Source organism: Antennarius striatus, chromosome 18 (genome assembly GCF_040054535.1).
Source record: "Antennarius striatus isolate MH-2024 chromosome 18, ASM4005453v1, whole genome shotgun sequence".
In the NCBI taxonomy this organism is placed as follows: domain Eukaryota; kingdom Metazoa; phylum Chordata; class Actinopteri; order Lophiiformes; family Antennariidae; genus Antennarius; species Antennarius striatus.
In genome coordinates, this window is record NC_090793.1 from 12877011 (window position 1) to 12891157 (window position 14147).

At 38.0% G+C, this 14147-nt stretch overlaps 1 protein-coding gene across 1 annotated transcript in view; it reads left to right on the forward strand.

Moving 5' to 3' along the window:
- The window catches only part of b4galt2 (UDP-Gal:betaGlcNAc beta 1,4- galactosyltransferase, polypeptide 2), a 121260-nt gene that overhangs the window by 81790 nt on the left and 25323 nt on the right, over positions 1–14147 (forward strand). Inside the window, exons 4-5 of the mRNA XM_068341055.1 lie at positions 7618–7805; positions 13826–13948. Coding sequence (XP_068197156.1) covers positions 7618–7805; positions 13826–13948 — 311 coding nt within the window. The remainder of the gene's footprint in view (positions 1–7617; positions 7806–13825; positions 13949–14147) is intronic.

A 14147-nucleotide genomic window follows, 5' to 3' on the forward strand; every position in this document is an offset into this window, starting at 1 on the left:
GGTAAAACCAATTCTTTTTCATTTTGTTTTGTTTTTTCTTATACTGTCAAAAACGCTGTCCACATTCTTTAGAGCATCTCTATTAGCACAACTTTGTGCTTACTGTGAAAATATATGGAAAATCCCAAACATTGGCAGCTGTAATTTTTCACAGTTGTTCAGCCATGATCGGGCAATTGCTGTTGTGCAGAGGCTTTGCACAGAAACCATGCACACACAATTGTACACATTCAACTCAATCTCCACTAAGTGTGATAAGGTGAAATCTGTCTGCTTCTCCTGTGGCCTCGCTTTCCCTGCACTGACCACATAATAGGATGACTGGCCCCACCACCGTCTATCTGCAGGAGACAGATAAATCCTGTCACACACATAGACACTCCATATTTTTGCACAAGCATAGACACATGTGAACCTGCTGTGTGGTGACAATCATTCCGGCCAGATCATTGACTAGGCTTCCATCCATTTCCATGGCAGGTGTACTGTGAATGTCTGTCTATGTACCGTGACTCAAAATGGGGGACATTTCTGTATTGGTTTTCATCACATGCTCACACAAACTCACAGAGGTGCAGCAATGGATTTATCTGGTGATACTCAAATTTGGCTGATAGGGTTAACTGTATTACAGAGGAAAGGGAGATACTGACACTGACCAGATTGCTGCAGAGACACCAGGGAAACTCTGCCAAGGACAGAATGAATAAAAAGAGAGGACCAGAGGAAATAAATGTAAGTGATGATATGAGAAATGCAGGGGGGAGGGCCGGTGGACGGCAATTTACCTCATACCTTGGAGGCTGATGAGAAGTCTGGTGTCAAAAGAAGAGATGAAGGTGAAAGGTGCATAGGTGAAGAATGTAATTCAAAGCACAGCAGTGTGTGTTTTCTTGGTTTTTTTATTATTTATTTTTGCATCTCCAAAAAGGTATTGAGTGTGAAGAGCGAACTGAAGGGGATGTGATGATCCTTAGTGTGAAAAGAGTGGATAAACTGCTGCCCCGAGTGGAGGAGTGTGAGTTTTGTTCATGTACGAGGAAAGAATGGAGAGGGGGATTGAGAGACAGATTGGAGTAGCATCTGCGGGGATGCAGACACTTTACCATTGTGATGTGATGAAAAGGGAGCGACAAGTCAAAGCTCTTGATTTGCAGGTCAGTCTATGATCCTTCCTTCACCTTTGGTCAGAAGCTTTGGCTTTGACTAATGGGAAAAGCTTGAAGACATTTCTTAAAGAATCTTTTGGATGGGAGAAGAAATGTCTTCAAGCTTTTCTTGCAAGTCTTCACTGCCCTCCTGAATGACAGAGCCCCTCTATTTAGAAGGTTAAGCCAAGGCTGTACATGGAGGAAACTCTTTTCATCAACCTGTCTCAGTGAGCATTTCAATCAATCAAACTTAGTTTATAAAGCGCTTTTCATACAAAGTGTGTCGCCCAAAGTGCTTTACATAAAAACAATATAAAAACAGTGTACACAGGAAAAATCGCCCCCTCATCCCCAACACACACACAAGGTAGACTAAAATGTTAAAAGTATTACTTTAAATTTAAAAAAACAAACAAACAATAAAATGATAAATACATTTTCAGTTATAAGCCAAGTTAAAAAGGTGGGTCTTGAGTTTGCTTTTAAAATTGTCCACAGACTATGTTTTCCTCAGGTCCTCAGGTAAAAATTTGTGATGTACTTTTGGCTGCCTCACCTAAACCTTGAGAAAACAAGATCAAGGTCAAATTTTAACTTTTGTACAACTGGAACTGGATAAGAACTAGATAAGATAGAAAGACAAGGGAGATAAGATAGAAAGACAAGGGAGAAGGCCAAAAAAGCTATAACTTTGATCTATGAAAGTAGGTCAGACCACAAGCTTTGATCTTTGACCTACGCAAGTGGGTCAGGGTAAAATTTTGAATTCAGGGGTTTCGCGGGATGTTGCAGTCTCTGACTGCGTTGGTTCTTGTCTTTGATTGTGACAGATCTCATGTTGTCACCAGTACCAACCTCACATCCGTCTACCCGGATGGCCGGACCGTAACGTGTGTTCGTCCGCTTAATCAAACACAGCGGTTTGTTTTCTTGTGACAGCGAAGAAGTAAAAGAAAATAAACGGAGTCCGATATTATTGTTTTATCATGGAATTTCCACGGGTTCCCACTAGTAATTATATAATATGTTTATTGCCTACAGCAAATGTCAGCAACAACTAAAAGAGTAAGTAGCGACAAAATTTTAAATACCGGCAGATACCTTAGAATAATATAATATATAGTTCAGGTTATTGCCATGGAAACAGATACGAACGTTCCAAGGCAGGGTCATCTTACATGACAAGTAGAACAGGGGGATCTCTTTGTACTTTGTGACAGAGCAGTGTCACCATTTGAGTTGGTTCTAAAGTGGTTCTTTTCCAAACTTCTTTTTTAAGTTGTATTAATACCAAAGCAGAAAAGGCAGATCACACATTGGATGTAAATTCCTCAGAAAAACCAAATGGATGATAGTGTCATTTTGTATCTGCTGAATAAATAAATGGTCAGCCACTCTCACCAAATCAGGTTAATTGTTTTGTTTATAACTTGTTGCCCTAACCCCAAGAAAGAAAGAAAGGGTCAACACAATTCACTTGGGTGAGGTCTGTCTCTGGATTACATTATTTACTCATTTTGATTTTTTCTTCAGATAAGCTCAGAGTGGCAGAAGTCTCACTGAAGGAAACCATATTTGTTATACACACACATACGTGTCACACCTAATAGTAAACATGCATAAATAGCTAATTTATACAGAGAACAATCAAAAATCAATTGCGCAGAAATGTCCTTGAAAGTTAGAAGATCCGTGTGAAATTCTGAAGCCAAAAATCTGCCTCTGCTAAATTGGAATACCCTTTCTGCACATCACCCTGTCAACATGCTATTTGTTGATTTGTCAAATATTCACACATGAATGATTTTAATGTCCCCTGTGGACCTCTGTAGGCAAATTGTGGCTGAGCAGTTCTTTCTAATGTGTTGTGGGCGAGAAGATAGACACAGATTTTAGTAAGGATACAACAGCCCCGGAGCATAGGAAAATAGGAAAATGCAAAATACAGTCAGCAGTATCGGAAAACACTGTGTCAACAGAAAACGGCGTATTAACAGCACAGTAAAATTGAAAAAACTGAACAATGGAGTGGTCAGACTGTTTATATTTTTACACCACAGAAAACTGCACATTTTCTGTATGGCATCTAACCACTAAAAAAATGTAAAAGAAAAAAAAGAAAAAGAAAAGACTTGAATTGTATACTAAATACTGCTAAATATTGCATATTTTGAATAAATACTGTGTACTGTAAATCAACATTCAAATTGTTAAATACAGAAACATAAGTAAACACAGCGACACACTTGGGTGCCTGTACAACACTGGAGCTATCGATCAATCCCACTGCCTCTGTACAGCCACATTATTAAAATGATTTCTTCACCACAATGCAAGTGATGTGAGCTCACTTGTGGCAGGAAGAGATTAAAAAAGATATAGAGCAGCATAAAACTTAAATTTATCGAAAACACTGATTATTTTTTTCCGTGGAGACTATATCTGAAAATATTATGTGTTATGAAAAATGTATTTTGTTGTGAAATTTTTGATGGTCTTATGTCCAGTATTTCAAGATGGTACTATTGCATCTGTGAATTTGTTTTAGTTGATTAGCAAGATAAGACAGAGTCTATCCAAAGCTGTTTAAATCAATCTACTGGACCTTAAGAAAGTTTCTTGAAGACATTTCACCTCTTATCCAAGAGGTTTCTTCGATTGTCATTTGCATTTTAAAACAATGTTGTGTCATAAAACAATGTTGTGTTCATGCTCTTCATGCACAAAGATCAGAAAATTAAAAAAAAAATACACAATGTTGTAGTTTGCATGCCAAGTGTCATGACTGCAGAGCTAGTGGTTGGGATTATATTTCAAATCAGCTCTGACACATCAAATCAGATGAAAACATATTAGCCATGCACAACTTGTCCTAACAGTTTTCAGAATGGTTGCATTTTGCCAGTTTGAGTGATTTTGTTGGTGATGTTATTAAGAGATTACAACTTGGAAAATTTGAGTTTCAAGCCTTCAAACCACCATTGTCATTTAAACCAATGACCAACTTTGACAAAGATTGGCCATTTTTTTTAATGATTCTGGAGTTATGATCGCAGGAGTTTTGATTATTGACGATTCCATTTAAACTCATCTGGTTTATTTGTAAGGCATATCATCTATGGTTCCAAATATTGTTATGTTTTATATAGTAAACTGCCTGTGTTTGTAAAGATTTATATTTTTATGTGAAATTTTAGCTGATCTTCCTCTACTGGGTCTCTAGGATAACATTGATCACATTTGTTCCTCATAACCTAATTTATAGTTACCCCAACCTTTTGAACTGGCTGTTAGTACAATAACAAAAGGGAAGGAAAAAAATCCTGTAGCTGATATTTTTAGCCCGAGTGCATTTGTGACAATAGACATTTTTTGTTACCTACAGAGAGGATTATGCTTTCAAATCTCAGGTATTAGTGGGTTTACCAGGGAGATTACACCTCACTTCTTGAGTCACAATGGTCCAAATGGATAATGCACTAGTATGGAAGCAAGCATACCTCAAAAAAAAAAACAAGCTTGATCCTCAACAAAGGATTTATCATCTCTGTGCAGTGAAAAAGTGGAAGTTTTCTTCAAACAGTCTAGAAATATGTGACTGCAGCAAATTTAAAACAGTGGCGTATTGGTTTTTTATGTATTGTAGATAGTGAGACATAAGGAAAACAAGAGGAATGAAGCTTTGCATTGAAAACCAGTCTCATTTACATAAACAAATATAATCCTGTCACATGCAGTCCCTCGTATTTTTTACATCAGGCCAAAACACAACAGGACGACTCTTGTCAAATTTACATAAAATTGTACATTACAGGACCATAGCTGAAAAATCGAATTTTCCATTGTAAATACAGAATCTTTTTTAGCCTGTTATACTGAAATGTTATTCTGTATCAAGAAAAGTAAACAATAATCCCTGCTTGTGTTACCCGATCCTTAGGTAATTTTTGCCTTTAACATGTAAATTATGTGTATGATCAAAATAGTTGAGCTGTAGCCTTTCCACATTATCAACCAAAGAGAATTTTAGTTGATACCACTGTGTTGTTAGCATGATTACAGTTGCACTTGCTCAGGGACACAAGTCAATTTGTTCAAAAGTTGTACAATAAGTAAAAGCGAATGCTTCCTAATGACATGAAGAATCATTGAACCAGGTGTTTTAAGCAAAGGGGTTTAAATTTTTAGCTCTTTCTTTGTGTATCGTAACCCCCCCCCCCCCCACCAACTTCCTGGGTTTCTCAGATGCAATTGTCAAGAAAAGCAGAACAAATCCATGGAACGTTTGAAGTGCCTGCCTGTGAGTGATAGGTTATAGGCACCTTAACTTCCCCTGCAGCTTGACACGGAATTAGATTTTACTATGCCAAACTGTTGCACAATGCCTTTGCCTAAAAAAACAAGAATCAATGCTGTCAGACACTGCAACATCCTACGACACCCCTGAATTCAAAATAGGTCAAAGAGAAAAGCTAGTGCTCTGACCCACTTTCACAGATCAAAGCAGTAGCTTTGACCTACGGCCTTACTCACACTGGCATTCTCCCTTGTCATTCTATCTTATCCAGTTCCTGAGTGAACAAAAGTTAAAATTTGACCTTGACCTAGTTTTCTCAAGGTTAAGGTCAACATATCATTTTCATCCCCTTTGCCGCCCAAGTGATGTGCTTTTTGTTTCATCTTTCTACCTGCAACGGTTGCGAAGATACTTGGTGGACTAACGGACAGACGAACGAACAGACTAACGGACGAACACACAAACGCTGACAATTACAATACATCACCGCTTTGAAGCGGGATGTAATTACAGTTTGTACATTATTGAATTTAACTGCAGTATAACTATCATACACCACTGAGCTGCTAGGAAATAATGTATTCATTTTGCCAAATAGAGAGGTACCTATACCCATCCTGAGCTCAAATTACATTGGCTCATGCTGTATTTAGAGATACATACAAGCTCACACTATGGGTAATGAATAATGATGCCTGATTACTTGAGTAAAGAAATTACTTCTGTACTCAGGACTAATTTATGGCTGCAATAGTCAATTGTTTTAGTTAATGATTATTTTGACGATTACTCTGATAGTTATCAACAAATATTGCTGTGCATTTAAGTGTCATGTTACACATTTTTGTTAGATCTAAATAAATACTGTGCTTGAAGGTGAAGACTATCTAGCCATTTAATGTTGCCATAATTAACTTGTGTTCTTTAGTAGCCTTAATCTCAACAAGAAAACACATCTTTTTATGTGTAATGCTACTGCTAAGGTAATTTTGCCTTTTGTCTGGTCTGCTTTCTGAGTTGCATAGTATGCTTGATGTTTTTAACAGATTTTTACAGCATTAATGTAGTGTTATAGTGGTTTGCTTGTTCTATTTGTTGATTAAGACACTAAGAAGAGGTGGGAAGACCACGTTGTATTTTGATATAGGGCTGAGGAAAGAGGTGTATGTAGACTTTCCTAATTTTATGAAATTGCCTACCCACTTCGCATCCTGTACCCAGCCTGATGAATCACAAGAAGCTGAGTGTAGAATGGGGTACTTGCCATAATAGGAAGCTTCATATTTTAGAAGTCTTCTCCTCAATCATACCGAGATGGAATTTGTCTTGATAGGCAGAGAAAAGGGTCCCTGTTCAAGAGTCTTCAGTATTCAGCAGAGGCTCTTCAACATGGTGTGGGTGCAGTGAGTGCACAAACTGTGGTTGTTGATAGCAGTTTGGGCATTTTTCAGCCTGAGACATGCAGATAAATTTGTTACCTCAGGTATCTGTCTGGATACCTGAGCATAACCATTAGCATACCCATGTTGTGGGTATGCTAATGAAAAAATATAATCAGAGGATCACACATTAACATGTGACCTTGCAGGAGCTCAGAAACCTTTAAGTATTTCTAAAAGTATACATACTATAGTAACAGACGAGAATGAGGTAAAAACTGGTGAGGGCAGTTGGACTGGTATCACCAGCTGCCAATGTCTGGTGATGGACATGTTATATTGGGTTTGAGGACCGTGTTCACAGTCTAAGATGACAGAGAAAGTAGATGTGAGTTGTGTTAAGGACTGCCGATGCTGCATTAATTGCTTGGGGTTTGGGTTCCTGATGCTAACGTCATGACTGCCAACCAGTCATGTCTGGACTAAAGCACTAAGTAAGTGCTTCTAAGGATTTGAGCAAAGGCTGTATCCCATGGTGCGATTAATGCTTATAAGGAGAATCAGGCAGATGCATGAGATACAAGTTCATATAAGTGTATCTGTTAGCAGAAAACTTCTGTCCCCATGCAAAAAAGTAAGAGAATTATGATATCTGCTCTTATTTTATTTAACATGTTACTGATCCATACATTCTTCTTTCTGATATAAACAACTGACAACTAAGTAAAAGATGACATCAAATTATCAGCCTTACTTACAAAATATGCATCTTTACTCTGTTTCTTTGTAGTTGGGTGAGGACACATTCAACCGAGCCAAGCTTTTGAATGTTGGCTACACAGAGACTTTAAAGGATGCAGAATATGACTGCTTCATCTTTAGTGACGTGGACCTGATTCCAATGGATGACCGTAACCTCTACCGCTGCTACGATCAACCAAGACACTTTGCCATCGCCATGGACAAGTTTGGATTCAGGTAAGGTCATGGATATGAATATTCAGTCAATGTAAAGTGTGTCAATACAATAAAAGTTATGGTCAAGCATATGCCTTTAGTGAAATGTCAGTATATGCATGAAATTGCATTTGCGTCTTACAGTACTAAAGAAAAACATGACCTACAGCCAATGTTCTAAACAACATCTTGTAATTCTCCTTAAGTCTTCTCTAAAGTCATAATTAGATAAAAATGTTATCCACTCGACACTGGTTAGTTTTCATTCGGTCATTTTGTTGCCCTGAAAGAAGACATAGAACAAGGCTAAACTAAAACTCTTGGCTTCACCTTGTGGAAAAAATGTGTTTTTAATACTGTACCAACCAAAATGGAGCACATTAATATTCTCTGGTTTAAAAAAGTCCCATCTGTCCAGTTCTCAAGCCTATTAAAATACTCTGGTCAAATCAGCTTTAAAGTCAGCACTGAGTAGCTGATTCCCATATTAGCTGTGGCCTTTTGCATTGACACCCCACCTGCCCATAATTCTGTAAAAGCATTGGAAGTATTGATGAATGATCTAAACAAGACATTTGAATGTGACCTAACCATTCTATCAGTCTACAAGATTTATCCTACTGAAGCTGTTGGGTATTGTATGACCAATACACTAAAGCTGTCTTGAAAGAAATAATATATTCATGAGGTGAGCTGGCTTGTGGTTGACATTTATATTTAGCTTTACTAATCAGTGATGACTTTTAATGGTTTCAGTTTTGTCCCATGGAAAATAAAAGAACAAGAAATTAAAGCTTGGTGGTTTGAGTGAGTGGAAGGTCACAGAACTGATAAGGTTAATTGCTGATGCAAAAATCAGATCATTCTAGAAAATTGGCTCTCAAGGTCAGAGCCGTCTGAGTCAGTCTACAAACTTTTTAGTCAATCCTTTCCAGTTGCATTTTTCAGAAAGCTTTCACATTAATAAAGTATAAAAAATATAACTAATGAAATGGTATTTGATTTACATGTCATGATGCTAATGTGGGACAGAGAATATTTTGTATTTTAGCAAGGCAATCTTATCTATTCTGAAATTTAAAAGCAGTGGAGGTTTTTTTTAAAAAAATATGTGAACTTTGGCAGTAAAAACAGGACATATGGAGTTTTATTCCTTTATCTGAAAGCACTGCAAATAGAAAGGGTCATCCTGAGGTCCAATTCTCCTTTCAAAACACTTAACAAATCACAGTCTCTTAAAGACTAGCACATTATATTCAGTAATGTGCTCCTATGTTCTTTGTTCTCATTTTATTCTGCAGACACTTGAATATTAAAGTACCTCTGTGTGTAGGCATGGTATTTGATGTTACCATATTTGAAATATTGTACATCCTTTTGTAGGTCTGTAAGAAGTGGGTCTATGCTAATCAACGTCCTAGTTTTTGCACCATTGGCAAATTTTTTAAGTGACTGCAATTAATCATTAATCTGATAAAATTATTTGAAGCAATATGAGTGCAGGTATAAGGTGATCATTTCCCAGTAAGAATGTGGAGAAGAGTGCAAACCATGTAAAAAATAAAGAAATTTCACTTCATTTCAGTGCTTCTGAGAACTGCTACTTTTAGCATTCATTACTTTATGGCCAGCTATTAATATTTAAGTAAAGAAACTTTTTAAATACTCATAACTATAATAATAAGTTCAATCAGAACTACATGGATGTGGTTTCAACAGACTGACATTGGTGTATAAAATTCAAATATTATGTTATGTTATGTTATGTTATGTTAAATTAGATTAGTCAATTTTACATTTTTAATGCCAAGGTTTCCTGACCATCAACAAAAAAGCATTCATAATGATATTTAAATAAAAATATATTTATCTAATATTGGCCAATGTTAATTGGTTATAACAGATCCTTGGACAGGTCATGCTAAGGTCAAACATTTGATGGGGAGTGAAGAACAAAACCTTGAGTCCCATTAACCCGATGGATACCAGGGTGGTTGTGAAGCTTAAAGTACAGGAAGCGAGGTAGTAGAGGTTTGATCATACTGTGAAACTGACTTGTTGGTGATGCTTTAGGAGATTGAAGCATGTCATTCACACACAGAAGAGCAACTCAAGTTGACAGTCTGAGTTAGTTCACAGGCTTTATTTGTTAATTTCATTTACCTGTTATCAATCCGTGAATGTTGCTCAACAGATGTCGTCCACGCCATGACAGAAAAACTGGTTTGTCATGGATCTGAAGTGCTAAATATGTTTTGAATCAATGATGGTGGACTTCTATTAACAACAATGAGACCCTTTGCTTGTTGGGTTTGTGAAATTTTAATTTGGGAGAATCCTGGCAGTGTCATATACTGTGAAACAGTGAAGCAGTCAGACAAGAAGTGTCTCTGATTTATAGAGTATTGTATTTGTAAATATTTCATGAGGACTGGTTTTACATATTGCATTCCACAGCATTTTCATGAACTTGAGAAAGTGCGCCCAAACATTTCAACGTGTTGTCAGTCTTGACTTGAGAGGCCAGAGGGGAAACACATACCTAGTTGTACACAGTTGTTACCATGTGATTTAGATCTGGGCTCATAGAAGGCCACTTCAGAATAGTCCATTGTTTTTCTCCAAGCCATTCTTGGGTGCTTTTGTGTGTTTGGGGTCATTATTCTGTTGGAAGACCCATGATCTGCGACTGAGACCATGTTTTCTGACACTAGGCAGCACATTTCACTCCAGAATGCCTTGATAGTCTTGAGATTTCATTGTACCTTGTGCAGATTCAAGACACCCATGCCAGATACAGGAAAGCAGCCCCAGAACATAATCAAACCTCCTCTATGTTTCACAGTAGGGACAGTGTTCTTTTCGTCAAATGCTTGATTTTTCCGTCTGTGAACATAGAGTTTGCCTTACCAAAAAGCTCCAGTTTTTTCTTATCTGTCCAAAGAACATTCTCCCAGAAGCGTTGTGGCTTGTCAACATGCATTTTCACAAATTTCAGTCTCGCTTTTTTAATATTTGCTTTCAACAGTGGTGTCCTCCTTGGTCGTCTCCCACGGAGTCCACTTTGGCTCAAACATCGACAAAGTGTGTGATCTGACACTGATGTACCTTGTCCTTGGAGTTCATCTTTAATTTCTTTGGAGTTTGTTCTGGGCTCTTTTGATACCTTTTGAACTATCTGTCTCTTCAATTTATCATCAATTTTCCTTTTGCAGCCACGTCCAGGAATGTTGGCTACAGTCCAGTGGATCTTAAACTTTTGTTGTCACAGGGACATCAAGCTGCTTAGAGATTGTCTTAAAGCCTTTATCTTTAACATGCTGGTCTATAATTTTCTTCCTAAGCTCCTGAGACAGTTCTCTCTTTTGCTGTCTGCTGTCCATGTTCAGTGCGGTACACACCATGTCACCACAGCACAGTGACTATTTGTCATCCTTTAAATAGGCAGACTGACTTATGACATTCGACACACACGTGATGCCAATTACAGGACATACCTGAGTTATTCATGTCCCTCCGGTCAATTTTTAAAAATCTTTTACAGAGGTACCATCATTTTTGTCCAGGCATGATTCAGTAGTTTGTTTTTCTAAAAAAAAAAATATGTTGAACATGGTGATGACTGATTTTGATTGTTTAATTTTCAATAACTTTTTATTGATTGTCACTTTTGTAAATTTCAAGTGTTTTCAATAACCATTGTGGATTTTTCTATCATTAACAGAGGGGTACCAACGATTTTGTCCAGGTGTGTAAAACCCCTGCATTTTCCTCACTTTAAGTTCGTGGATGCAGAATAGGGAAAATAGGGACGGCACTCGCCCAACAGCCAGTTCAGTATACGTACACAAAGGCTTTGGCTTACCTTTCCCATGTTTCATTTGGGCTGCGTTAATTTTGCTGCCAGCGATCTCTCATTGTCCGTGACGATTGTTGAGAAACAGCTTTAATTTAGTCCTGTCTGTAAACATCTGTTGTCGGCTCCACTTATTTTTGGCCCATTTGATAAGACTGTGTATTTTAAATTCTTTGCGATGTTTACGGGTGATCTCAATAGGATCAGCCTATGTAGTGTTTACACAGTGAACAACAAAGTCACTTTTCGCTGACTGAGAAAGCAACTCCACGCTCAGCGCAGAGAAATCAACAGTGATTACCAAGAGAGGCGAGACAAATAAGTGCGAAATACGTATTAACGAAGTTACTGAAAGTTAAAAAACTTACAGACAGATCGCTAGTGTGCGCACGTTCACATGGCGCATGCAAACAAAACCCACGTGAACCCGAGGGGGTAGGGAGTGTTGACAGAGGGCGCTCAGAGGGGTAAGGGATTGGAGATAAGGAGCTTAGAGCCATGCCCATTAACACAGAGCGTTTTGGGGCGGAAGTGATTTTATCAATACTCAATCAAAGATATTGAGGACCACAGATCACTTTGGGGAAAGACGTTTCTAATACAGTGTAGTTGGACATCTGGCAGCGGAATGACATGAATTTAAAAAAGTACGATATGAGACCTTTAAGACCTCACCACCTTGTTCTTGGGAGAGCTGTTTTAGAAACATAGGATCTCATTAGTTTATGCTTGTCATCTTTTAAAAGGAAGCTGTGATGTGTTTGACAAGACTATACCGAACACACACACACACACACACACGTATCACCATCTGGTTAGGCTCCAGATGTGTGTGATGACAGTCGCAGCTTGTGGCTGATGTCCGTTCTACTCCACTGGCCTTACAACTTTTGAGGGAAAAAATAAAGTACCTGTACATATGCACACGTACACACACACACACACACACACACACACACACACACACACACACACACACACACACACGCTTACTTTATGCTGCTATTGTCATAAGCAAACGCCCTTTCATTGTCCTACACTTGGCAGTCTGTTTCCCACATGGAGTTCTATTTTTCTCTTTACGTCTCTTCACTATCTTCTTTCGTTTATCATTCTCTTTTCAGCAGTAAGCTTTCTGTTCTCATATGTATTTTCTCTTCATATTTCAAGGTAACAGCATTCACATCGGATCAGTTATTAAATTTGTTCCAACAGTCAATTGCAAATGGCAAACTCATTTATTATCAAAGACATTTTTCAATTAAAGCTGCAAATGTACACTGCCTGGCCCAAATAAAAGCCACACAGTCTAATATTTTGTGGGACTGCCTGTAGCTTTGATTGCGGTGCTCATTTGCCGAGGCATTGTTTCGACAACCTCCTACAATGTCACAGCATTTATTTTTGTCTAGAATTGCATTAATATTTGGCCGAGTTCTTGTATTGACGATAGGAGTCAAACCGCTGTGCAAGGTCTTCTCCAGCACATCTCATGGACTTCGAATGGGGTTAAGCTCAGGACTGTGGGGGCCAATTGATGTGTCAAAATGATTCCTCATATTCCCTGGACCACTCTTTCACAATTAGAGTCCGATAAATTTTGGCATTGTTGTCCCGGAATATGATCATGCCATTCGGGAGAAAAAATCTATTTATGGGATTGCCTGGTCATTCAGTACATTCAGATACTCAGCTGACTTATTTTTTTTTTCTGAATAATATTGCTGACCCTAGACTTGACCAACCGAAGCAACCCCTGATCATAACATTGCAATTTGCTTATTGAAACCGGGGCAGTGTAGATTGACTTACCAGGAGTGGTTTGATATGGATGGGATCTTTGTATCCATTCACTTAATGTGTTGAGTGGATCATGTATACTGGTAGATATGGATTATGCACTTACACCAATAAATGATCAACTATAAAATAAGTCAAAGGCAAGACACTTTAGGAGTGTATCTGACAGCCTAGAGATATATTCAAAATGTAATTTCTTATTTTTGCAAGCCAGTTGAAGCTGGCAGACTTCCCACTGCATAAAGAGGTTTAACTATGTAGACAATTATAATCCATTTTGTAATAATACATTAATTTAATATGCCATGTGTCAATACTTTGTCATCAAGTGCTTCTCTTATAACTTCTCCTCCTCTCCCCATCCCTTACCTCTCCACTCCTGTAGGCTTCCCTATGCAGGATACTTTGGAGGAGTATCAGGCCTCAGTAAGAAACAGTTCCTGAAAATCAACGGCTTTCCCAACGAGTACTGGGGCTGGGGAGGGGAGGACGATGACATCTACAACAGGTAACTGTGGAAGAATGATAGTCGTTACGATGTATTGGCCCGCAAAACAAAGAATAGAGCCTACCTAATTGATTTATTATTTTCCAAAAGAGAAGTTAAGCATGTGAAAAAACCTAAATCACTTGTTAAAATTGACATTTTGCAAAGACATCACAATTAAAAAAGCAGTAATGCAGCATCTGTCAGGGTCATAATCAGT